This window comes from Lemur catta, chromosome 5 (assembly GCF_020740605.2).
Source record: "Lemur catta isolate mLemCat1 chromosome 5, mLemCat1.pri, whole genome shotgun sequence".
NCBI classification, from domain to species: Eukaryota; Metazoa; Chordata; class Mammalia; order Primates; family Lemuridae; genus Lemur; species Lemur catta.
In genome coordinates this window covers 43,197,032-43,223,760 of record NC_059132.1, presented here as the reverse complement: position 1 = coordinate 43,223,760, position 26,729 = coordinate 43,197,032, and the positions used below count along the sequence as shown (strand labels likewise).

Below are 26,729 nucleotides of genomic sequence, written 5' to 3'. Positions count from 1 at the left end.
GCGTGTAGTGTACGTGCGTATGCAGCCCAACAAATAATCCCAAGAGACACATCAAGATTAGAAAGAAGCCTTCACACTAGCGCTTGCCTTGGAAATTTCCTAAAGCTCTGAGTTAGTAAATCAGTAGTGCCCGAAAATCGTCTTAGCAGAGGCTGCTTTCCAGCGCCCTCCCGGCCCCTAAAACAGGTGTCGCCGTGTCTCACGAAGCTGCCCTTCGCCCTTACGGGCCTCGGAGGTGGTAAAACTCACAGAGGGCACGCTGTGTATATTTCAGAAGCCCCACGCGTGCAGACCAAACCCCCGGGGTCCGGGCGCGTGTGCGCGCTCGCGAGCAGTGTGTGCAGAACTGCCAGGGTGCGCTTGGCACGGTTCTCGGGCGCGCGCGTGTGTTTGTGTGTGTATGCTCGTGTGTGCTCGTGCGAGGGGCCGGGCTGTGTGCTCACGCGCTCCAGGCTGCTCCCAGAGCTCAGAGGCTGGGTTGGAAAAAAGGAGAATAGACAAGTGCAGGGAGAGGGCGGCCAGGAGGGGATTTTGAATTAGCAGAGCGAGCTTAGCTGTTTTTCCCTCTCCCGCATCCGCTCCTTTAAACCCCACTGCACCGCAGGGAGAGGGCTGGATTCGCTGTCGTGCTGATGGAGGAGGGGGAGCAGGTTGAAACAATTGAGTGGGCGCGCCAGGACTCCCCGGCTCCTGGCGGGGAGGGGAGGGGTAGCCCCAGCTCTGCGCAGGGAGGGGGCGGGGTTGGGGGGCCCCGGGAACAAGGAAGGGGGGTGACCGCGGGATGGGGAAGTGGTCACCCCTGGGAGGCGAGATTTCGTTCAGATCGCACATTAATTGGAGATATCTGATTAATTCCAGTTTCTGATGACTATAAATGGCGATTCTCTACCAAGGTGTCTATATTAAAAAAAAATCATTCCGTGTCATCCCCCACGTCAGGCCTGCTCGTGGGCGTGAGGCTGTACTTCCTCCGCCCCCTCCTAATGGAGTGAACCATTCCCAGCTCTTCCCCTCTCTCTCTCTCTCTCTCAGCCTCTCTCTCTCTCTTTCTGTCTCTTCCTCGCTCCCTCTCTTGCTCTCCTCCCTCTGCCTTCCCGGTGCATAAAGTCTCCATCGCTCCCGGAACTTGTTGGCAATGCCTATTTTTCAGCTTTCCCCCGCGTTCTCTAAACTAACTATTTAAAGGTCTGCGGTCGCAAATGGTTTGACTAAACGTAGGATGGGACTTAAGTTGAACGGCAGATATATTTCACTGATCCTCGCGGTGCAAATAGGTAAGTGGCCGCCAAGCCCTGCTCTCGGCGGGAGGCGGAGGCTGCCAGCCCCGGCCCAAGGCGCAGAGGGGTACCCGCGGGCCCGCGGCTGCCCCGGGGTGCAGTGAAGCCCGCAAACCCCCGAGGGTGGGGGCATCGGCTCCCGGGGACTTGCGAGTCCCGGTTTGGTTTTCCTGAAGAAGGAGACTCCAAACGTTCACCGGGAAATGTGTGCGGCCGGCCGTTTTCCGTATAGGGCTTATCCCCCTTTTTCCAAAGCACACATCCATTTTTGCTTCTCTTTTGGGGGTTAGACCAGGTTTGATGCGCTCTGGGGCAATGCATTGGCCCCTGCAATACTGCAAGATTTTATTTTGAAGGGTCGAAAGGTGAATGCAGGAACAAGATGGCTAGGCAACTAGGACTGGAAAGTTTATGTGCAGAAAGCAAAGATATTCCGGGGCTCAGACTGCTGCATTTAGAACTTTGTCATTCTCCCGCCCCCCTCCCCCCATACCCTAGCTGCAGCATTTGCACCGGGCACCCGCAGACCCGGCTGGGGGGCAAATCCAGAACGGTAGGGAACCCCAGACCACATACTTTAATATGCTTACCACTGAGGAGGATGAATTCAGCCAAATATTCGTGGATATACTTTTCTAGGCACATTTGCCTGTTACTTTACAAATCGGCGTCTGTATTTTATATGTAGGAAAGGGTTAAGAAGTGTTAACAATATTTCATGTCGGGTGTTCGTTATTTTTTGTTATTGTTGCTGATTGTGGATGGATTTATTTAGTCCCCATTTTATGTTAAGGAATGTTGAGTTACACTGTCAGGGGCTTTTTAAAGTTCACATTTTTTCCATCCAGAATGAATTAAACATGTGGGAGGGGGCACTAGAAAACCTCCCTTCTCTGAAGCCCGGTCAGAACATTAATTAAGGTGGCCTAAAAGTGAAAGTGAAGCAGGTTATTAATAGAATGGACGAAAGGTGGAAAAAAAGTCTTCAAAGGGGTTTTCTGGAGATGGGGGAATTGTTATCTCTTATCAGTTCAGGCTGTAGCATTCTTTGCAGACATCCTTGCAGTATTGTGGGGGGGGATGCTTTAGGGAATTGCTTTGGGACAAGGAAGGAAATGCATAATATGTGTCATCATGAAAAATGTGGAGGAAACAGGGTTTGGAGTTCTCTAGACACTAAAATGGATTCTTTGTAGTGGGGTTTTATGCATTTGACATGATTTTGAGTATCTGATATTTTTTGCAGAACCATTATAGGGATTTTAGAGTGTGTGACTGCGGGATTCTGGCGTTTTCCTTTAATTCTAAGAAATAACGATGCTATGAATCTGGTTGTTTTGAATCTTTGACATTAGTACAAAGATCTGCAATAAATGAAAAACATTTCTAAGGGGCAGCAAATCCCTTAAATGTTGGAAATAAGTGAATGTGGCATTTTGCAATTAGCCTATGAATGTTTAGGGAGCAGAAGACAGCAGTTGTTTTTGAGATGGGGGTTTTAATCAGAGCTGTTTGGGGCTCTGTTTTCCCAGTGCGAAATAACCTTACTTTGAGAGGTTAAAAAAGAAAAAAAAAGCGATTGTGCATGAGGGTTGCATTTTGAACACATTAACTTCGGCCTGAAAATGACCATTTGTTGGCTGTGGAATTGAAAATCAGCGTATTTTTCCCCCGAATGTCTGCCCTTTCCTGCACCAGAGCCTCGTTCTTTATTAATTCATGGCTAGGAGCGGTCCCAAATCATTGACATTTGGCAAGAAAAGTGGGGGTTGGGGAAGAGGCGGGGAGGTGGAGAGGGTGGTGAACGCGAAAGAAGACGTAGCGGGAGGAAGTTTGGAATGAATGAGAGGTCGAACAATTGAATGAACAGATGGAAACCGCACAAGAAAGAGATGCCAGAGAGGACAAGGAAGGAGTCAGGGTCGCCCTCCGGAGCCTCGCAGAAACCGGGTTTAGGAAGGACAGAGAAAGACGCGCGGGCTGCGACCTGCTGGGACGCGTGCGCCTGCAAAATCCGTCCCGCGCGCAGGCTCCCGGCCTCCCAGAGAAGGCTAGAACTCAAGGAGTCACAGTTGCAAAAGACAGAAATTTTCACGACTTTTTATTTTACACACGCACACACTCACACATGCGCGGTGTGCAGGGTTTTCTCCAGTAGCGCCTGGAATGATAACGTGACAAGAGAGCTTCCCGCCCCCGGCGAGCCCCAGTTCCCCTTTTAAAAATTGTCAGTGCATCTAAGGGGCTTCTTTTTCGCCACCGAATTTTGGGGGTGGAGGTAAGGGGTGAGGAGAGACTGGAGGGCTGGGTAGGGGAGGGTGGACTGGATTTTGTTTCTGTTCTTCGCTTCAAAACGGTTATTTCTGACATGGGTTATAGAGGAAGATGTGTAGGGTTTATTTCATTTTGAACGAGTTCGATTAGGACAAAGATTCGTTTATTTTTAAGATTCTATGTCAGTGTTCGATTTGTCATTATTGTAGTTGCAAGGGTATTTAATTGTGTGTGTAAGAGGAACCAGGAGGTGTAGGAAGGGTTACGTGTCTGCCCCAGCGGAGGTCGAAGTTAACCTTGGTCCCTTCCCCAGCGCTTCCCGTTCCGGATTAGAAAGCGCAAGGCCCGCCTCGCTCTTCCTGCAGCAATTTGCAAACGGTACGCTCTCGGCGGCTGCTACGGGTTCGGTCACCTTCCCCATCGTCTGCGTCTGGCCGGACGCTTGGGGACAGGCGGCTGCGTGGGGGGACGGGGGCAGTGAGGTGTCCGGTCCTCCTGGGACGAGTCACACTCGAGCCGCGGCCGCCAGAACACCACCGGAGAAGGGGCCGGCGCCAGGGCGGTGGGCGCTGCCTGCTGATTTCGATTCTGAGATTTACCCCTGCTTCCTCTCCCCGCCCAACAGCCCAGATCAGGGCCTCTCCCGCGCCCCCCCGGCGCCAGGTGCTTTTGACCCCTAGGTATTGAGCCTCCAGCCCGAATCAATGGCCCCAGGTGGAGAGAAATGGCCAGGGCCGCGCCGGCGGCCTGCAGCCTGTCTCTCCCGCCCGGCGCCTCGGGGTTTGGCTGACCTGAGGCGACAGCGAGGACCTCGGTGCGGCCTGGGCTTCCTCCTCCTCCTCCTCCCGCCGCCCCAGCTTTTATCCCGGACCCCTCTCCGGAAAGCCCGGAGCCAGAGGCCTTGAGTCCCGGGCAGCAGCGAGTTCAGCGCTCTGAAGCCAGCCTGGGATCTGGGACCCGGAGAACGGTCTCTCCCGGCTCCTGTCCCAAGTGGTGGCAGGCTTTTCGGGGGCTGTGTGGGGAGCTGGGGGCGGGCAGAGGCAGAGGAGAGCAGGGGCCCAAGGCCTCGGTGGAGGTGACCCAGGGTCACCCGTGCGGACACATCCGTGACCCCGCCCGACCTCTGGCCCTAACCTCCCAGACCACTCGTCTCCCGCGCTGGGTCTAGGCCCACCTAGGTTGCCCTCTTTCCCGCGGGGCGGGGCGCATGCGAGGGTCTCACTGGGAACACAGGCTCCACGGTAGGCAATCGGTTTTATAATGAAGCAAGCCATTTCAGTGACTGCTCGTGACTTCCAGAGACTTTATTTATTCTCTCATTCATTCAGCAGTGTTTGCTGAGCGCCCACCCACCAGGCGCCGCGCCTGAAGCTTATTAGGGCGAGGTGGCGTCGGCTCGGCTGCGTGACCCTATGCCTTGCTGCCTCCCCATCCCGTTCTCGCCCCCGCACCCTGCTGTTAAGACCCCTTATGTCACCTCAAAAATGGAAGATTGCATTACGAGAGCCGTGACAGGACTTGCTGGGGAAGTGTTGGGAGACGAAGGAGGGAGTGAGGAGAAAGAGAAATAAGAGATGAGGGAGGTGAGAAGAGGGGGCGATGGAAACAGAAAAAGATATAGAGCGAGATGCAGGAGGAGCTGGGGGAGAGGAACGGACTCACCTACCTCCCACCCACCCACACCTGCTCGCACTCGGGCAATCTGCACTAGATAAGGCGTTGGGTGCAGGTGGGTCACTCTTGGACCAAGACTTTCAATCACCTTTAACACTGGGGCGCCCGAGGCTGGGCGCCGGGTGAGACTACCCGAGGGGCGATGGCGATGGCGCAGAGTCGGGGCCGCGAGCGAGCGGCCGTGAGGCGGCAGGGTGGAGTCGCAGGGCTGCTGACCAGTGTCCCCTCCTCCCCGCAGCATACCTCCTGCAGGCCGTGAGAGCAGCGGGCAAGTGTGATGCAGTCTTTAAGGGCTTTTCGGACTGTTTGCTCAAGCTGGGCGACAGCATGGCCAACTACCCGCAGGGCCTGGACGACAAGACAAACATCAAGACCGTGTGCACGTAAGTGTTCTCTCTGGCGGGCTGGGCTTCTGTTCTGGGGGCGCAGCTGAGGTCGGAGAGCGCTGCGCCTCCCTACCGGAGCTCAGCTTTCTGCGCCAGCGCGAGTTCGCACGCACGCTCTTGCCTTCTGGCTCCCACACCCAGGATGAGGCCTGGGGACAAGCCCTCTGTCCCTGGGTTGGAATCTGCACTGTCCAAGGGCACCCCACCGCCTGGGGTGGGGTACAGTGGAGGATCCTCGGGCAAAGGGCCCAGCATCAGCATGCCACAGCCTCACAACGCGCTGAGAGCCAGGGCGAGGGGCAGGGAGCACTGCTACCAGTTCCTCCTGCTGCCACCAGTTCCTCGCGCTGCAAAATCTCTCTGCTTTGAGGCAGTCTCCATCATACTTTCCTCTCTGGAGTGAGAATGAGTGGCCTGCCAAGTACTCTCTGAAGAACAGTTGGTTTTGGTTTGAGGAGCCTTTTGGGGAATACTAGATTTGCCTAAAGGGAAAATCACTCCCCTATCCTGTCCATTTCCCGTGATAAAAGGCCCCTCCAATGCCCACCAAGAAAATGTGGGAACAGGCTAGGGGGAGGTGGTCTCCCTTCCTGTTTCTAGGAGAGAGATTGGAACAATATTTTACTGTGTGCTAATGACTTTGCCCCAAAAAAGAGTGTGTCTGGGTCGTCTGGTGACAGTCTGAGTTTGTAGCGGATCTTGAGGTTTGGGGTAGCCACCCCCCTTCATTCCCCACCCCTTGGCACATCTGCACAGTCTCCCCAGATCAGGCTGCTGCGGTCACAAAGAGGGATGGGAAGGAGATCATGGCCAGGCCCAGTGGTGTTTTCTCAGAGTTTGACTGAAAAGCAATGTTCCCACTAACCACGAGCATATGCAGCACAGCTCTACTGCGGTGGACCTGCAGCATTTTAGCTGCTGCAGACCTTAGAAATGCCCCCACCCTCTGCAACACACATTCCTTTTATTTTGGAAAAAAAAGAGAGAGAGAGCGAGCTGCATTTTCCTACCTCCACAATGGCCAGTTGAATAAAGTCAAGGCATGTTGTGTCCCTTGTTCTCAGAGGTTGGAGTGACCCTTTTCTGTGCCATCCTTTCTATACTGTGAAGTCCTTCCTCTCTCCCTAATGGGGAGGGTGGCAGAAGGAGTGTTTGTCTGAATAACAAAATGGGGGTCAGTTTTGCTACTCTCCTTAATACCCCAGTGCCCACTAGTAACCAGAGCAACTAAGTGGCTAGGACCTTCCTATACAAGAATGGACAAAAGGCATTTAGTTCCAGAAGTCTGGTAATAGGTAAGAATGTATCTATGAGGCATGACAAAAAGGCTACACATAGAGCAACTTCCAAATCCTCCAGCATTTGCTGGAATTTTGTTATTCCAAACTATTTTAATTTTTTAGTAGAACTTTGGTTGTGGAAACCAAGTAAATGTGGAGGGCCACTGCCTGAGGTCACAGGCCACAGCTGGGTCCAGGCCCCACTCAGTCAGTGGGGCTGGTGACTCAACACCCAGCTGAAGCCTACCTGCTCCCAGCCCCAGGTGGGTGTCTGCCCTTCTCTGCCAGATCCTTCTTCCAGGAGGAGGCTGTCCCCATCTGGGCATGATAAAAAAGGGAGTGATGTAGACATCCTTTGGGAGGTACAATTACATAGAAGTTCTTCAGGAGAGCAGTCCCCTGGGCCTCTTGGTGTCTCTAAATGTTGCTATTTATTACAAGTTGAGAAACTCGGAAGCTCTGTGCCCCAGGCCCCCCAGTCCTTATGAATTAGAGATCATTAGAAATCATCCTGAGCTCGAGGCAATCCAACAAGCATCTATAACTTCACCATTAGCCAGAAGATGGGGTGGGAGTGGAAGCAAGGAGAAATCAAACACCGCGCCTGCCCTCAACGTGCGTACAGCCCAGGCAAGCGTGCAGGAAAGAGAGGGCAGAGGCCGGTGACCTGGCACTTGGGGCCATGGGGAGGTGGGGGCCAGCCCGGAGTCACTAAGAATCACAGATCGACCCAGCTCCAAAAGGAGACAGCGCCCCAGGAATCGATCACGGGTTGGGATTATATTTAGTCTCAGGATCTATTTTGGGTACTCGGAAGAAAGGGGGACAATAAAAAAGGACAGGTTGGATGAAGGTTGTGGGGGCGGGGCTCGGAGCTGAGCCTGGGTGGAGAAAGTGGCTGAGTTAGGCTCGGGGCTTGGGGAATTAATGGGAAGGAGGGTTGGGGGCCTTGAGGGCTGGCAGCGGTGGGTGCCGTGCTCCCCCTGGGTTCCGGCGGGGACTCTACACCCATAGGGCGGCGGACAGTAGGCCCCGTGGAACCCAGGCCCACGGAAAAGACTGGGATAGGCCGGCGGCAGAGGAGGGACCCAGCGCGCAGGCCCGGAGCACTGGGATTTGCAAGAACAGAAGGCTCTGAAGCTGGCCCCAGGTGCCCCGGCACTAACACTCACCGACCCCGGGCAGGGCAGAGGCAGGCAGGAGTCTTCCCGACTGAGTCGGTGCCGGGGGCCTGGAGAGCGAGCGGGCTGGGACACGGGAGACCGCAGCAGGTGAAGAGGATAAAGAGGAAGTGAGGAACGGAAGAGAGGAAAACGGAGGGAATGGCAAAGGAAAGAAAAGGAAAATGAGGAAAACGGGAAACAAAGGAAGAGGTGGGGGTGGGTGCAGGGAGAGGATGAGGGCGAAGGCGGGAGAACCGCAGCGAGAAGGAGGGAGGCAGAAGGGGCGAGGGGGAGGAGAATGTGAGAAGCCCAGAGGGGAGGGCCGTGCTCGGAGCTAGTAACCCATCTTGCAAGCTAAGAGGCATTAATGGGCGGCAGCTTGCAAGGCTTAGCACTGTGTTCCCAGCTTTCCCCGGGGAGGGGTGGCAATCTGTTTGCCCAGGCAGAGGTGCCAGCGCGACGCTGCGGGTGCGACCCGGCTCCCGGCTGCGGGGTCCTCGCCCGGCACCCGCGAGATGAAACCAGACAGGGGAGGGTGCGGCCCCTCCCCTGGGACAGCGGCTGCTGGGGTTGGCCGAGTTCCCGCGGGTCCAGACCTCGCGCAGCCCAGGCGGCTGGTCGGCGAGGAGGAGGTAGGGAGGGGCGCCCCGGGAAGTGTGTGAGGCCGCGAGTGGGGAGGCGCAGGGGCGCGGGCCTGGGGTCCTCCCCGCGCCCAAAGTGAACCTGCTTCTTGTGTTTTGTTCTGTTCCTCGCCAGATACTGGGAGGATTTCCACAGCTGCACGGTCACAGCCCTTACGGATTGCCAGGAAGGGGCGAAAGATATGTGGGATAAACTGAGAAAAGAATCCAAAAACCTCAACATCCAAGGCAGCTTATTCGAACTCTGCGGCAGCGGCAACGGGGCGGCCGGGTCCCTGCTCCCGGCGCTCCCCGTGCTCCTGGTGTCTCTCTCGGCAGCTTTAGCGACCTGGCTTTCCTTCTGAGCTGGGGACCAGGTCCCCCCCACCCCCGCGCCCACCCACACTCACTCCATGCTCCCGGAAATCGAGAGGAAGATCCATTCGTTCTTTGGGGACGTTGTGATTCTCTGTGATGCTGAAAACACTCATGTAGGATTGTGGGAAATCTTGATTCTCTTTTTTATTTCATTTTTTTTTTTTTTTGCCAAATGTCACCAATCAATGAGCGAGCGAGCACAGCCAAAATCGGACCTCAGCTTTATTCCTTCTTCACACACAAATAAGAAAACGGCAAACCCACCCCATTTTTAAATTTAATTTAATTTAATTTATTTTTGGCAAAAGAATCTCAGGAACGGCCCTGGGCCACCTACTATATAATCATGTTAATACATGAAAAATAATGGGCTCCTCCTAATCGGAAAGCGAGGAGAGGAGAAGGCCAGGGGATGAATTCAAGAGAAATGCCCACGAGCGAAGCGGATGGTGAATAATTCACGCTCACGTCGTTCTTCCACAGTGTCTTGTTTTGATCATTTCCACTGCACATTTCTCCGCAAGACAAGCGAAAGGACAGATTGTTGGCTTTGTGTTTTAAGGACAGGAAAGAGAGGAAAGGGGTTGAGGGAATGAATCTCCGGTGTAAAAGAAAAGGCTTCCAGAAAAATGCTGCTGTGGTCACTGAGGGGTTAGCTTTACCTGCTGTTGTTGACACATCATTCCACGTCCACTGCCTTTATTTTCCCTCCTCTCTCTTGTTTTAGCTGTTACACATCCAGTAATACCCGAATATCCAACGGTATAGATCACAAGGGGGGATGTTAAATGTTAATCTAAAATATAGTTAAAAAAAAGATTTTGACATAAAAGAGCCTTGATTTTAAAAAAAAACAGAGAGAGAGATGTAATTTAAAAAGTTTATTATAAATTAAATTCAGCAAAAAAGATTTGCTACAAAGTATAGAGAAGTATAAAATAAAAGTTATTGTTTGAAATAGGGGTGTCGTTTGTTTCCTACCCCAATCCTGCTCTCTCGGCCGAATTCTCAGGGTCCCCGAGGGGAACACATGATGCCTGGTGATAACTTTACCTGTTCACAAAGCTGCCGCGTAACCTGCCGCCTTCACACAGACCGTCCTCACTCAGGATACTGCCACTTCTCCGAAATTCTCCTTAAAGAGGAGAAAATGGAAGTTGCTTTTTTTTAATGAATGAATTAAAAAGCAGAGATTCTTTCTAGGTGAGGTTTGGAGGAATTGGGCTAGCTCGAAGTTAAGAAAGCACAGCGGCCGGCCCGCTGCCCCCGCCCCAAGCGGGTCAGCCCTAACCACGATTCTCCTCTTCCTCTGCGGTGGCCAGAGGCAGCTGCTGAAGGAACCGCCATTAAGGGCTCCGGCACAGGGGCCGAGAGGCTGCGTTCGCTGGCAGGGATCAGGTGAATCCTTTCATAATTAATAAGACAGCTCTGCTGAAATGGAGAGGAGACGGGGCCCTATTGATCTGGCAGTAGAGCTGCTTCCACCTCGCCTATTTATAGGCCCCGCATGGCCTTAGAGAGAAGTAAATATTCCAGAGTAAACACGAGCCTAGGCGACTCGGGTCCGAGGGCTGCAGGCCTGGAATAGGCGGGGGAGGGAGAAGTGCACGTGGGTCTCAGAGTTCAATAAAATCGAAATCCGATTTCTTGGAGAAGGTGGAGGTGGGAGGGAGCTGCGGGGCCCCGGGGCAGGGGTGACGGAGGGAGGAGGATGGCGGGAGACCTAGGAGGCTGCAGCAAGTTCCCGCACGGAGAAGCCCGCCGCCCGCCGCGGGGAGGGTACGCCAGGGCTGAAATGCAATGTGTAAACAACCGCTAGTGTAACAGTTCATAAATCAAACCCAGTGGGTAGCAGCCCAATCTACATTCCCCCCACGGATTGAATTCCAGCAACACATGCGTCCCTGCGCCCCGAGCGATGGAAGCTGCATCGGTTCTTAATGGCAGCATATATTACCGCCGACGATCCACGCACGCGTGCGCGGGGCCACTCCCGGGAACCTCTCGCCCCCTACCCCCGCCCAGCCCCCCCCCTTAGCCGATCCCCGGTTCTCAGTCAAAACCAAAGGAGATCCGCGCTGCGTGCGCGGGGTGGCGGTCCACCTGGAGACGCGCTTGTTTTGGAAAATAGTTGCTTTTTTCCTGTTTCATTCCAACAGTTATTTTCGGCCTACGCATAAATAGGATGATTCTAACCCGAATTCAACCTCTGGAATTCAGATTAAAATATCTGAGCTTATTTTAAATACGGATCTATTTAACGAGGGAGAGGGGAACAGGCAGAAAGAGGGAGGGTCTTCTTTCATCATTTTTGCCACAATAGCGCGCTGCCTCCTATCGATATGATGATATCTTTTCGTCTGAAAATTGGAGGCGAACCAGTGCGCACAGTCGGGCCCCTAGCATGCCACAATAAAGGCACGCGCCGTCCTCCTCGGCCTTTGGGGGGAAGGGGACTCCCGCAACTCACGGAGGACGCCCCTCCCTTCGCGGCGCGGGCTTCTCCGCCAGAAACGCATCTCCTGGAAGACCTAGGAGAAGGCAGAGGGAGGGGGCACGAGCGACGAGGGGGCGGGGATTGGGAGCGCGGGCTCCTTTGCTCTCTCAACAGGGTTTTCTCCAGGAACCCCCGGCTCCTACTGCGGTTCCAACCGCTTCCCAGTGGGGCCGCCCTAGAGGGAGAGCGCCCCCTCCACCGCACCGCGTCCTTGCACGTGCCCCGCCACCTGGTCCCAGGACACCCCGAGTCTGGAAACCTCGGCTTCCCAGTCCTGTCCAAAGCCAGGGACCACGCTCGTGAGCACTCGGAGAGATCTCCAGGAACGCAGGGCCGCGGTTCTCGGAAACGCAGCCTTCCGCATCTGGCTCGTTAGAGAACGTTTCTTGTTGTGGTGATTGTTTAGATTATTATCACGCCGTCTTCGACTATAATTTGCTGTTTAATCATGATGACATCTCCATATGTTAGTTGATGTTATTGTTTTTAAGCAGCAATGTGGCTAGCCTTGTTGACAATTTGGGAGAAGATATCAACCAGGGCAAGCATGCCCCATCAAAGATGTGGGGGTAGGAGTAGGACGGAGTGGGCGTCAGGCACCCAGGACATCAGCACAGGTACCTGGGCCCCACGTCGGGACAGCCGCTCCAGGTCTTCGCGCCCGCCGGTAGCTATGCCTGGGGCCCACGGCGCTGGCCTCGAGCCCGTGAGAAGCTGTTGGGATCAGAGAAAGACCCCCTTTGCTCCTTCCCCAGTCCAAGGAGGTTCAAGACACGGAAGTTCACTTGAGTGTGATGCCCAACAAGACTTGTGAAAGTGTCAGAGGCCAGTTCCAGAGCCCAGTCGCAGCCGCGTTACTCCAGGGCCCGTGGGGGTGGAAATTGGGGGGAAGGAGTAAACTGGCAGGAGGAGCGGGATGCGGGCGTGGAAAACGGGGGACGCGGGGAACGAGGAGAACAAGAGTAGGGTTATGCAGGGGACAGAAGCATGTGGTCACCTGGAACACAGAAGGAGACGATGGAGAAACAGACCTGGAGATGACGGAGCCAGAGCCGTGGCGAGAGGTCGCGGACAGATGAAACCGGGACTTACTTTCATTCAGGACTCTCAGAGCGGCAAATGAGCACGAGGACCCCACACAGATTCTCTTTCTGCGGATCCAGAGGTCCTCGCACTCTGGCCCGAGCCCCCAATGGCCAGGGCCACAGGGACGTGGCGCACGACCCCAGGCTCTGCCCCGAGTCTCCTGGGGCAGAGATGAAGGCAAAGATTCCTACTTCCCGAATTCTCCCTCAAATGCCCGCAGAGCGGCTTCCAGGAAGGCGTTCAGCCATTCCCCCCACTCCTCCCCAAATACCCAAGCTCTGCAGCGGGTAGCGCCCGGGTAGTCCGGGAGGGGTCCACCCTCTGCAACAATCTACCGTCCCATCCCGCGTCCGTGAGGGAAGGATCCTTGCCCCACTCCGTCCTCCTCCTCCGGAACACCTACCCAAGGAAATCAAAGCGTTGATCTCCCCCTCACCACCCCCAGCCCTTGGCGTGAAAACGAAGTGGTGCACGAAAATGGAAGGGAACGGTGAGCATGCCAGCTGTGGGCTTCCAACAGACCGGGGCTCGTCTCCTCCCCACCACCCTCTCAAGTCACTGCAAGTCCCTAGTCCAGGAGGTCTGCAACTTTGTAAAGTTGTACCTTGTGGTTCCCCACCCCTCTACTCCTCACACCCCAAAGAGAAGACCTGCATGGAGAAGCCCCCTAGGGGCCCTTCCTAGTGGTTAGCTCCTGAGCGTCCTCTGCCCCAAATCCGAATGCCCAAATAAGAAATGCGGTCCCAGCCGAGCCCAGCCCTGGGCAGGGGTACTGGGCTCAGAGCCTGCCAGACCCCGGCAATCCCCGCCCCCCACCCGGAACGGCTCCTTCTCCTCTCTCTACTCTAAAGGGCCGGGAGTGCCTGTGATATTTCCATCCCAGTTTGAGTCCCCATCGCCGTCAGTGTATCTTCCAAGATCTAAGGCTTCGGAGCCCAAAAACCTCTGTTACCACCTGTGTAACCATGGGTGGGTTACTGAACCCCTCTATGCCTGAGTTTCCTCCTCTGTAAAGTGGGGATGATCATACCTACCTCATAGAATTGTACCTTGCATCAGATGAGACAGGTAAAGCGCTCTGGGATAACATGCCAGTTACTTCGTGCTGGGTATTATTAATTTAATTTCCTCCTGCTGTGACCCAGGCTTAATCCGATGGGTTTCACTGAATTCATCAAAATAACGTTGAGTAGAGAGCCTCATTCTGACTTTTAATAGTTTTTCTTTATAGGTTAGTAATTTAAATTCCTCTTGCTACAGGCTACCGAGTGCTCCATCCCCCTGTCTGGCCTTCTCAGAGGATGCTCTAGACAAGCTCCTTGAATTAAATCAACCCCGCTGCTCAGCAGTGACTGTGCACCCAGACTCTACTACACCTCACCTGGTGCCAGAGCCCCGCCAGTCCAGTCGGGGACCTTAGCTTCCTGCAAACCCCCAACCGGATTCCCCGGCTTCTCCTGGCTCGGGATTGTTCCTCTGTCTTTCCCCACAGCTTCTCTTCCCACTCCTCTCACTCCTTCCATTTATATTAAATTCCTCTCCAACATTAAAAAAGTAACTTAGTTATTGTAAACAAGGAAGCAATTCAAGAATACATAGAGGAAAAATAACAATCCTCCCTCCCCTAACACATGTTGGTAGGCTGATGTGTATTTTTCCATGCCTTTCCATGTGCTCCTGTAAACGTATATTCACATATACCCATATAGAGGGTGGGTTTGGGTTTTTTTTTAATTTACACAACATTGTGATATATTTCTCTACAACCAAATTCTTCAAGATCAATAGCTAAACAAATATCTCCTCCTTTTAAATAGTCACATAATATTTCTTAGAATGACTATACTACAATTTAGTTTTCCACCTATTGATGGACATTTAAGGTGTTTCAAGGGCTGTTGTTTTGTTTTGTTTTGTTTTGTTTTGGTACCCTACGAATATTGTTGTCATAAATATTCCTGTTCAAACAATGTTATGTACTAGTATTTTTATTTCATCAATAGAATAGATTCCCTCAAAGTTGGGTTGCTGGAGAGAGATACGTATGTGTGATTTCAATTTGAAAAGATGGTGGGTTACTTCCTCAAAGGATATAGAGTGCCAGTTTCCCAGCACTGTATGTTAATGCTTTTTTTTTCTTTGTCTACCCAGTAGGTAACTTCGCAGTTTTCTGGAAGACCAGCCTTTCCTGGCACCTGCATTGGGTTCTGTGGGTCCTTCTCCAGCCCTGAACATCACCAGTGTCCTCCTGCACTGGCAGGGGTCGGGGGGAAGGTCCAGCTAGACTTTGGGTCCCCCTCCCTGGGGCAGTGGCAAGGGGCACTTAAACAGTGACTTTTGTGCAAAGCCAGGTATAATTAGTCCTGGAAAACCCCGGCTCTGACTCACTAATCTAATCAAAAGCCTTAGGGAGCTTAGGGTTTGGGCCTTGGGAGGCTGACTCAGTGAGTGCTTGTGGGCAGGAGGGGGTAGGGCTCAGCTACAGGAGCCCCCCACTGCACCTGCAGCTTCCACTGGGATGCTCCCTCTGTGCCAGCTCCTCCAGTTGCGGGGTCAGTGCCAAGGCTGCGATTCCCTGTCCTGTCTGCAATGGAGAGCCTGAGATGGAAGGAGGCAGCAAAGGAAAAGAAAACAGCAGCGGTGGAGCAAGGGCAGCAAAGATGACAGGTGGACTTTTCTCTTCCTCACCCAGAGAGCCTGAGAGGCTTCTACAGGTGGGATCCACCCCAGGGCAGGTGGCCAGAAGGGCTGAACTATCTGTGGGGAAGTCGGTGTGCAGAGATCCCAATTACACTCTCTCTTCTCTCCCTCTCACCACTCCCACCCCCACCCCATTTACTCTGCCTAACTTTTAAGAAACTTTTTCATTGAGCACTTACTACATGCTAGGGGTCATGCTAAAGCTTTGCAAACATCATCCCGTTCCCTTTGCAATTTCTATAAGAGGAGTGCATTACCCCATTTAACAGATGAGAAACCGAGGTTTAAAGAGAGGTTAGTAGCTTGCCCAAAATCAACAGGTAGCAAGAGTGGGAGCTGATATTTGAGCACTAATATGTTTTGGGAACCTGTTGTAAGACATCACTTACTTTTGTTCAGTCACAATTTTGAGCCAAAAGAGAGCTAACACAAACAAAAAGACAACAACAACAACAAAGATGTAAGTCCTGTGGTAGGCAGAATAACAGCCTCACAAAAATGTCCATGTCCCAATCTCTAGAACCTGTGAATATGTTAGTTATATGGCAAAAGAGAGTTAAGGTTGCAGATGGAATTGGGCTGCTAAACAGATGACCTTAAAATGGCAGATTATCCTGCAGGGTCCCTAGGAGCCAATGTAATCACAAAGGTCCTTAAAAGTGGAAAAGGGAGGGAGAAGAGGTCCCAGTCATGTGATGGGAGGACTCAACCCACCATTGTTGGCTTTGAAGATGAGGAAGGGGCCACAAGCCAAGGAACTAGGGCAGCCTTTAGAAACTGGAAAAGGCCAGGAGATGAATTCTTCCCTAGAATCTTCAGAGGGAAATTCCCCCCAGTGATTTTAGCCCAGTGAAACCCTTGTCAGACTTCTGAACTACAGAACTAACTGCAAGACAAGAAAATTGTGTTATTTAAGCCACTAAGTTTGTGGTAATTTGTTACAGCTGCAAGCAGAAAATTAATGCAAGTCCTAATTTGCATTGGTATGATTAAATTGTACCAATTTAGTTGAGGTAACACATCCCATCCAGATAGGGCATCAGGATATATGTGTGCTGGGAGCTTCCTGAGGCCCTTCTGAATCCCTGTGTGTTCCGGGGAGGTGGCAGCCTCATTTCAGCCTGGGGTGATGGTGTATGTGAGAGAAAGAGGACATTATAGAATAAATTTCTACGGACAGGCAGCAAAAAGTTGTGTTGATGTGTCACAATGTCTTGATATCTCACACTAGAATCTTTTTTTGTTGTTATTATTAAATATTATTAAATATCTTCCCCTTGTTGTGCCCCTTTTAGCTTCAGGAGCCTCTTATTTGCTTCCTTTCCCTCCAGTAACTTAATAGGCACGCAGAGGAGTTTTTTGGCTCTGTAACAGTTATGGACCTGCCCCAATATGCAAAGTTCCTCGTTGCAGTGATAGATGGCTTGAGATACGTTCATGGAATGTATCACCAGATAGTTATTCTCTTGATAAATCACAGTGACTATTATTAGCTACATACCTCATCACCTGGACAAATGATGTTGGACTGCTTTTGATGGTGGTGGCATTCATTGCAACTTTGTGCATTACCCAGAGCACAGAAGGAAATGGGTCCGGTCTCTGTGGAATGCCTGAAACGAATCACTTGCTAGGGATGTGGCAAGAAGGGAGGAACACAGGCAACCACTGCCTTTCACGTCGAGAGAAACTTCTTAAAAATAGTCCAAACCTCCCCCAGGAAAGAGGAGAAGGAAAAAGGACACATTTATCCATCCTTGATCTGTTAATCAAGTCACAAATTGCTTTGTTTACATTAAGACCCCACCATGGGAGGCTCTTCCTGATTAAGAAAGAAGCAAGATCAAGCGAGCAAGCGGGGGCGGTGCCGGCCAGATAAGTAACTTCAGCGCCTCACTGCCCACAGTGCGCGTCCCTGCGCCCGGACCTGCCTTGGCCTTTCCATTTCCTGGGAGAGGTCGGATGAGCGTCAGTGAGTGACTGTGAAAAATGGCTCTCCTAGTCCTGAGGTTGCTTCCTCAGGCTGTCACCTGAAGCATGTTGAATTGTGCTCTTTCTGGGGCAGGAGGAGAAATCCCAAGCAAATGGTTCATTTAACTCTGGCCAAACACAAATTCTTCAAAACAAGCAACTCTGAAGGGGACAAAGAGCATCAGAGCGCAGGGGAGGCACATCCATCAACCCCAGGCCAGGGCTGTGACGTCCAGCCCGTGTGGCCGCCGGGCCTCCAGGAGGCCTCCAGCCACTCAGCCAGCCAGGTGGTCACGTTCACGTCACATACACCTATTCTTCTCACACCCCAGCCTCTCGGCAACGTGTTTTCCTGCGTGATCATTCTTCTCCCTTCTGCTTTGCAATAGTTCTGCACATAATGAGGTGCAAACTGCATTTCCTCACTTGCTTTGTTTATACAGATTGGTGTGTATTTTTTCTATTTCTGAATAGCCCTTGGACACTCATGTTGATAGCAGAGTAAAACAGCTCAGGCTCTGCCCAAATTTTTATCTTCAAGAGTCGCTACAAAGTCATATCCGAAATGCACTCATGGGTACCCACTTACACGGATATTCATAATTACATATCCTCTAATGTAGACATTTTCTAGGACACACAGATACACGCGGACCTGTGCGCATACACTGCACTTGCAACCCGGACCTTCCTCCCTCGGCTGCCTCTTGGGTCTCATCTTCTTCATTGTCTTTGCCATTTTGTGTCTCATCCTCTGCGTGCTCCTTTCCCTCAGCTCACAGACACACTCAAGTCTCTTACAGCCTAAAAGAAAACTCCCTCTCCTGTCTTCCTATGCTGTGCTAACCTGCTTCTCCAGCGAGCTCCCAGAGCAGTGCCCAGCCCAGGCAGGCACTCGGTGGGTAGGGGACGGTGCATGAACGAACTTCTCTCTTTCCCTCCTTGCCAGCTTCCCTCGGAGCCAGGTTCTTCCCTACCTGCTGCAGACGCTCCATTCTCATTGGCCTCCTTCTTTTCCCTCATTTGTATCTTACCCTTTAAAAACTATTTTATGCATTCTATTTTTAAAATTTTGCCAAGAGTCCACACTCACTGTGGGAAAATTAGACACTGCAGGTGACTCAAAAGGGAAAAATTAAAATAGTCATGATTTCTTCAACCAGAGATATGTATTTTGGTCTCAGTGTCTCTTGTGTTAATTCTCTCCTTTCTACATGGGTGTGATAATGTCATTTTCCTCCTTAAGAACCTTCACTTCCTTCCCATTGCTGAGTCATTGCTGAGTGATTCTGACTCCCTGTGTGGCACCGAAGACTCACCAGGATCTGGTCCCATCTCATCTTGCCAATCTCCTCCCCGCCCACAGCCCTCTGTGCCCCCCACCCATACACTGCAGCCATGTCTCATTCCTTGTCACCCTCCATGCCTTTGCTCATTTAGTTCTTCTGGGCTAAAGTACACTGCACCTCCACCCAGTCCCTCCTCTCCACCTGTGGATGTCCTAGGCTCCTTTCGGGTTCCACACTGCATGACTCCTCCTCTGATCCCCTAGTCAGAACAATTGGGTTGCTCCTCTATTACCCCTCGTTCTTAATTTGGTGTTATAATTAGCTGTCTACTGATTCATTTTTTCTATAAACTTTAAGTTCCTTGAGGTCAGGGACTATGTCTCATTCGTATTTGAATCTCTCACACTACTTAGCACCGTGCCTGACATAGATGTTTATTGAGTGAAGAACATTCCCAGCCCCTATTGCCTCACATATATGTAGTTGCACATTCTAATTTTGAAAAGACAAATAAAGGTATTGCTGATGCCAACCCTTCTCTGGGCTACTTCTTGCTAATGCCTTTTTGCCCTCAGAAACTCCCCCTTGGTAGCCTAGGTGTGTATTCCTGAGACAGCAGAGGCATAAACTTGTTGGATGAATGTCATGAAGTACCTACCAGTGGTTAGAAACAAAGGAATAGATGCACCTATAGCAATGCAGATAAGAGGGAATGAACAAATGATGGCTAAAACAAGAAGGTGGAAAGAGAAAAGAAGTGACGCCTACTTAGTATATTTCATGTATGCCTCTTGGAACAATTTACTCAGCATTTCATTAGTTTGTTATACTTTCTCCTGGGCTGCAAAGAAACCTGAAACACTCATGCTCCTCCTCTCATGGTTTCCCTCTCACTTAAGGAACTCTTTTTCTTTTTTTTTGAGACAGAGTCTTGCTTTGTTGCCCAGGCTGGAGTGAGTGCCCTGGCGTCAGCCTACCTCACAGCAACTTCAAACTCCTGGGCTTCAGCGATCCTACTGCCTCAGCCTTCCGGGTAGCTGGGACTACAGGCATGTGCCACCATGCCTGGCTAATTTTTTCTATATATATTTTAGTTGGCCAGATAATTTCTTTCTACTTTTTTAGTAGAGACGGGGTCTCGCTCTTGCTCAGGCTGGTCTCAAACTCCTGACCTCAAGCGATCCACCCACCTTGGCCTCCCAGAGTGTTAGGATTACAGGCGTGAGCCACTATGCCCGACCAAGGAACTCTTGACATCTATAACTTTCCTGCTCCCTCATTTGAAGAAGAGAATTTTCCAAGTCTCATCATCACTTAGACTATGCACTTATCACCTAATGTGTACGCAGTGACTGTGCACACAGTAGCCACCCTCCAGAATGGCCTCCAGTGATCCTTGACTCCTGGTACACATGCGTGTGTGGAGTCACTGTCACAGCAAATCAGGGCTGGCCCTGTGTGACCAATAGAACACAAATGAAGTAATGACATGTGGCTTCCAAGGCTAGGTCATAAAAGATATTGCAGAGTCCTCCTTGGTCTCTTGGATTACTTCCTTTGGGGAAAGCCAGCTGCCATGCCATGAGGCACTTAAGCAGCCCGGTGGAGAAGTCCACATAAAAAGGAACCAAGACCTCCTGCCAACAGCCCGCACTGACTTGGCAGCCACATGAGTGAGCCATTTTGAAAAGTAGGTCCTCCAGCTCCAGTCCAAATTTCAGGTGACTGCAGCCCCAGCTGATCCCTCACTGCAACTTCATGGAGACCCTGAGCCAGGACCGTCCAGCCAAGCTGCTCTCAAATTCTTTACTCACAGAAACCATGAGAAATAATAAATGATTATTTTTGTTTAGGCCACTGTTTAAGGATGATTTGTTATGCAGCAATGGATAACTATTAAAATGCATCTGCCATATTCTTTCACTTTACTCTTGAATGTTTGTTCATTTGTCCACATATGTTCATATGAGTGTTGATAGGTTTTGTCTGTAAGATCAATAAGAAAAAGACTTTATATATTCAACTCACTTTATATAGTGAGTAGCAAAATATTTTGAGCATTTAAATTCTTTAAACAATGATTCCCATCAACCTTGAAGTAATTTGGGAACATATCAGTAAGTATACAAATAGGAAACCAGAAAACAGTCCAAATATTTCAAACAGAGATAACTCCATACAAGAGATTAACTGGAAGAGTATAAAGGAGAAGTAATATCACCCACAGACCTGTAGAAAACCACTGCAATACTCAGGTCTGAACGAACAAATTGGAAAATGACATTACCATTGTGATACCAAGCTGCTGTTGCAGAGCTAGAGATACCCCCAGAAGTTGGAGGGAGAGACCTTGTGTTAACTTTCCTCCCACCTTCTGATCTCCTACCAGAGCCTCCCATTGGCAGAAGCTAAAACGAAGCAGTAGGCAAAGGATTCTGGGAAATGTAGTTTGCAGCCTTCCTGCCCTGGCAATAGAGAAAAGCTATAATAGGGCAACTAAGGAGCTAAGAGCCAATAGTCACTATTCATCACCAGGAACAATAACAGAGATAGTGGAAACAAAGGTGTATGTATTTGATAGGGCTTTACTAAAAAATGAAATAGCCAACATTTGTGATTAGAGAAAGTCAGATAAATTCAAATTCTCCCACATTCATCTTCCAAGACATATTCCAGGATCCCACCAAAAGACTGGGAACCACCATTGGTTCAGACGCCTAAATTCTTCAAAAGGGCTGCCACAACAAAGCACTTTTGGTAATTAGAGAAGAGCACCTCTAATAAGAAGAACTAACACACTGAGTACATAATATGGGTCAGGTGCTGTTCTAATTGCTTTTCAACTGTTAACTCATTACCTCCCACCACATCACCATGAAGTTGTTCCTATATAATCCATTTTACAGGTGAGAAAACTCAGTCCTGGAGAAGTTAAGTCACAGAGGTGGTGAGTGGCAGAGTCAGGTCCCAATACGGTAATCTGGCTTCAGGGGCCCTGTGTTTAACCAGTCCACTATGCTGACTTTCATGCTATTATCACATCACCTGAAACTTGGAGTTACTTATCACTGGTTGAACCTGTGCCCAAAGTATCAAAAGAGATTAACAATATAAAAAGGAACAAAAGAACATGCCCTGTAAAAATGCAACCCTTGAGCTGTAGGACCAATCTTCCACTCAGCTTGTCCAAATGTTGACTCTCCTATAGCACGACCCACTAATTCTTTTAGAAATTCCCCAGTTATTGAATTATCTGGGGCCTTTTTCTGAAACTCTGAAAGAGCCTTCTTAGTCTGGAAATATCCCTTCCAACCCAAGTGTGGAGGAGAGTTACTAACCAGTACCCGGGAGGACCTGTGAAAGGGAGAGCCCTGTGCTCGGGCAGTGATGGAAACCCATTAGGGTGCTGTTTCCTGCCAGCCTGGGACCAGGCCAAAACCTGAAGCTGATCACTGCGACAAACTTGCCTAGGTTCCTTCCTTTTTGATGGAGAGGCAGAGAGGTGGGGGAGAGATCAGTTTTTCAGAAATGTCATTCCAGCGTCTCTGACAACTTTATTTTTTCATGTTTGAGGGATTTATCTTATTTTGTAAACAGCAGGTGATTTGTACCATTTTGAAATAATCAATACCCTGCTCATCATACCTTGAGAGAGATTCGGCTAAAGAGACAAAGGAGCCCAGGAGGTGGAACCCATCCCATAGTAGCCCATACCCTTCTATCAACTACCCTTGTTTTCCAAAGGTGCTGTTTCATCCTTGGAGACTACATGTTGGGCCTGTTAGGTTTCAAAAGGAGCAGAAGGACAGCAGTGGAATATATGGATTCTCAAGTAATTTTAGATGGCAGACCTGCACTCCTGGGTTCCATTTAGATGGCAGACATACCGTACCTGGGTCCCACTGAGCCAAATACCTGGAGCATGGATACTTCTTGTGCGCTAAGCAGCCGGCGGAGGGTGGAAGGGCAGAGCTCCATTCGGCCCAGAGCTGTCACCAGGCCCTTTAGGGCAGTGCTGTGTGCTGGGGTTGCACTGTGTCAGGCTAGCCAAAGTGGGCCAATTCACATCCTCTAGGAGCAGCACCTGAAATAGAGAACACTGACATGGAAATATACAGAATCACATAGCTGCGATGCTGATGTAAGGCACTGGCTTCCATGTAGTTTATGAGAATAATGTTCATTGTTTTATAGGCATTCCACCTACAGACTTGCATAATAAAACAATCAGATTTGCCTTTGCTACATTTTGCCTTGCTCATGGCCAGAGGAGAAAAATTTGGGTATCCCAATTAAAAAGAAAAGAGACCTATTATTTTGATGTGCATGGTTATGGATGGAGGAGTGAAGAAAGAAGAATTAATGCACACAGTAGCCTTTCTCAAAATGAATGGCTTGTTGTAAAGAATATGTGTTCCTTTCTTTGCAAGTACAGAGCTACTACAAAACAACCATCTCTGCTGACGCCTTGCACACCCAGTGAGAATGAGCCCTCTTCTCTTGCTCAAAGGTGTGTCAACTGTGAACTTTTCCCTCCAAACACGTAACACAGGGTGGGTGGTAACTCCAAAGCTCATACACGCCCCAGAGCAGGCTTTTTGGGTTTTGTCCCTCTCCCTGAGGGTCTTTTTATAACACAGCTGTCCACATGATGAGAGGGAAGTCAGCACCAAGTGGATGAGCTCCAAGAGTTCACCGATACAGACAGACAGTGGTTTCTGAGCAGGTTTAACAATATGAAACGGGAGAACTATCAAGCCATGGGCATCCTCATACAGTCATCTAATCTTTGACAAAGCAGACAAAAACATACTCTGGGGAAAAGATTCCCTATTTAATAAATGGTGCTGGGAAAACTGGATAGCCACATGTAGAAGACTAAAACAGGACCCACAGCTTTCACCTCTCACAAAAATCAAATCATGGTGGATAACAGACTTAAACCTTAGGTGGGAAACTATTAGAATTCTAGAAGAAAATGTAGGAAAGACTCTTACAGACATCGGCCTAGGCAAAGAATTTATGAAGAAGACCCCTAAGGCAATCACAGCAACAACAAAAATAAATAAATGGGACCTTATCAAATTAAAAAGCTTCTGCACAGCCAAAGAAACAGTCATGAGAGTAAACAGACAACCTACAGAATGGGAAAAAATTTTTGCATACTACACATCAGATAAAGGACTGATAACAAGAATCTATTTAGAACTCAGGAAAATCAGTAAGAAAAAATCAAACAACCCTATCAAAAAGTGGGCAAAGGACATGAATAGAAATTTTTCAAAAGAAGATGTAAAATGGGTAACAAACATATGAAAAAATGTTCAACATCTCTAATCATCAGGGAAGTGCAAATCAAAACCACAATGAGATATCACTTAACTCCAGTGAGAATGGCCTTTATCAAAAAGTCCCAAAACGATACATGTTGGTGTGGATGCAGAGAGACAGGAACACTCATACACTGCTGGTGGGACTGTAAGCTAGTGCAACCCATATGGAAAACAATATGGAGATACCTTAAACAGATTCAAGTAGACCTACCATTCGATCCAACAATCCCATTATTGGGCATCTACCCAGCAGAACAAAAGTCATTCTATAAAGAAGACACCTGCACCTGAATGTTTACAGCAGCACAATTCACAATCGCAAAGATGTGGAAACAACCCAAATGCCCATCAATTCATGAATGGATTAGCAAAATGTGGTATATGTATACCATGGAATATTACTCAGCTATAAGAAATAACGGTGATATGGCATCTCTTTGGTTCTCCTGGAGAGAGTTGGAACCCATTCTATTAAGTGAAGTATCCCAAGAATGGAAAAATAAGCACCACATGTACTCACCAGCAAACTGGTTTCCCTGATCATCACCTAAGTGCACATTTGGGAATAACACCAATTGGGTATCGGACAGAGGTGGGGGCTTGAGGGGAAGGGATGGGTGTATACCTACGTGATGAGTGCGATGAGCACTGTCTAGGGAATGGACACGCTTGAAGCTCAGACTCAGGGGGATGGCGGGGTGTCGGCAATATACATAACCTGAACTTTTGTACCCCCATAATGAGCTGAAATAAAAAAAAAAGAGTCAAAGCAAAGAGACAGGAGAGCCTGTTGGGGTATGGACCTTCGTTTGCTCTTTCCGTAATGTGTCTGTCCTGACTGATCCGTCATCTGCCTCATTCTCTTGCCTCACGTTTTACCAGCACTGTCTCCGCCTTGCGTGCCCCAAGCTTATTAAGCCTCAATGCCTTTGAACTCTTGATTTCCTCCACCTCTGCCCAAACCTTTGCATGGAAGGTTCCTTCTTGCCCTTTAGGTTAAACCTCAGCATCACCTCTTCAGAGATACCTTCTCTGACTTTCCATTTTAAAGTGATAGCAACCCTCCCTGGAAACCATCCTAGCAAACAGGCACTGTCATATTGCCCGGTGGTGTTTCATTTACAGCACTTAACATTTGTACAATGAAAAAACAATCACTGTCGCATCCTCTAGGTATTGATGCCCTAGGCAAAGCTGTGCCCTCAGCCCTGGGCAGACAGACTCTTTCTGTGCAGTTTTCTGTCTCCTAAAGATCCTGAGCTGGCACCTCTGGGCCGCTCCTCTGCTTCCCCTTGCATTTGCACCACTACAGCTCAACATCCAGGTTTTATCTCCACCACGCAGCTCACATTGCCATCTCTCTTGGACTTAACAGGAAGCAGGTCTCGCCTGATACAGCACTGGGAGCAAGTGCCAGCTCCCCTCCAGGGGATCTGGTGTGGTCGGGCACCATTGACAGGTGATGGTGAAGCTGGTTTGGTTGGAGGCTCAGGTGGCTGAGCTTGGTGCTGGGGCCAAAGGTGGGCGTCTGATGACTATGGGGGCAGCTGACTGCACCCCGACCAGAGTCAACACCCCAGAAGCCGATGTCCGACTACAGTAGAAGGGTCCAGATGGTGCTCAGCCCAAATCCAGCACTGGCTAGAAGCCTCTGTCCAGCTGTCATCTGCACAGACACAGAGAGTAGCCGATGACAAGATGGTATTTCTATATTAATGTTCACTTCGTGGGAAGCCATACCATCTTCACAACAACTTAAATGATTAATTTTTTTTTAACAAACTTCATTTCATTGAGGGGGCTCTCTTTCTTTGTAATAGGATAGATATAACATACTGCCACTTTCCTAAGTAAACCCACCCCATCCCCCAAACTTCTGTTCCAAAAGATCCACTATTGCTTTGAAGGTCTCCAGGAAATTATTTCTACCACGACTAGGCTGGCCTCCGGTGGGCACAGCGGTCTCCGCTCTGACACCCTGCTCCTGCCCCGGAGGAATGGGTCTCAACCCTGTCTGCAACCCCCAATCTCCTGGGGAATGTTTTGTTTGATTTCTCAAAGCACGGCCAGCTGGGCCCTATCCCAGTCCTGCTGAATCCAAGGTCAAGTGGGGGCCAGCACCAGTCACGGACTTAGTAATTGTAGTTTGGAAAACTCACAGATGCTCCAGACTGGTGCTCACTAAAATGTGGATGAACAGCCCGTTAACTCATCCCGAATTCCCCATTAAACAGCATGGACAAGACAAGAACATTTTAAAAAGACATTACCCAAGACCTGAGGAGAGGAAAATGAGCACAGTAATGCCCAGCAGATGACCAGGGTTACAACTTTCTGCACCAGGATCCCCTGCAGCACCAGTTTGAAAGGAACAGTAAACTAGAAAGAAGTTCCGTTAACATTAAAACACAAGAGATGTTTGCACAGCCAAATGGGTTTGGGACACGCTGTGTATGTGCTCCAAGTCTTGGCAGTCACCAGGTACATTGCATTTTGAAGTTTTCTGGAAGTCCCACAGTAAAGAAACCCGTTGACATCTGTTTAGCCCGTAGTTTCCTAAATGTGCGTCACTGCTGAAGATACGCTAAAGCACTTCCAGATCCGTTCAAAGCCCACAGCCAAGGCTCAGGGAGCAATCTGGGCCTCTCTCACCACCTGCCTTGCCCAGCTAGAGCCTCCTCCTCTTTGGGAAGGTTATTTTCTTCTGACAGAAACCCAGGCCCACCGCGGGGCCACTCCACAGGCCAGTGTGTCAGAATTCAACACAGTAAAACTAAGGTCTGCTCAAGGGATGCACACAA

General features: G+C 50.1%; 1 protein-coding gene across 1 annotated transcript; it reads left to right on the top strand.

Moving 5' to 3' along the window:
• Positions 1-585: 585 nt before the first annotated feature.
• On the top strand, positions 586-10,010 carry NRN1 (neuritin 1). Its single transcript, XM_045551633.1, has 3 exons — positions 586-1,274; positions 5,464-5,608; positions 8,811-10,010. Exons 1-3 carry the CDS (start codon positions 1,220-1,222, stop codon positions 9,037-9,039), a joined length of 429 nt encoding a protein of 142 aa, XP_045407589.1. The 5' UTR covers positions 586-1,219; the 3' UTR covers positions 9,040-10,010.
• Positions 10,011-26,729: the final 16,719 nt, after the last annotated feature.

What these genes read in the sequence shown, in the direction of transcription:
- NRN1 (XM_045551633.1), top strand. Translation starts at nt 1,220, where the DNA reads ATGGGACTTAAGTTGAACGGCAGATATATTTCACTGATCCTCGCGGTG. An exon ending in GATCCTCGCGGTGCAAATAG is followed by an intron (nt 1,275 to 5,463) that starts GTAAGTGGCCGC and finishes TCCTCCCCGCAG; the next exon opens with CATACCTCCTGCAGGCCGTG. An exon ending in AACATCAAGACCGTGTGCAC is followed by an intron (nt 5,609 to 8,810) that starts GTAAGTGTTCTC and finishes GTTCCTCGCCAG; the next exon opens with ATACTGGGAGGATTTCCACA.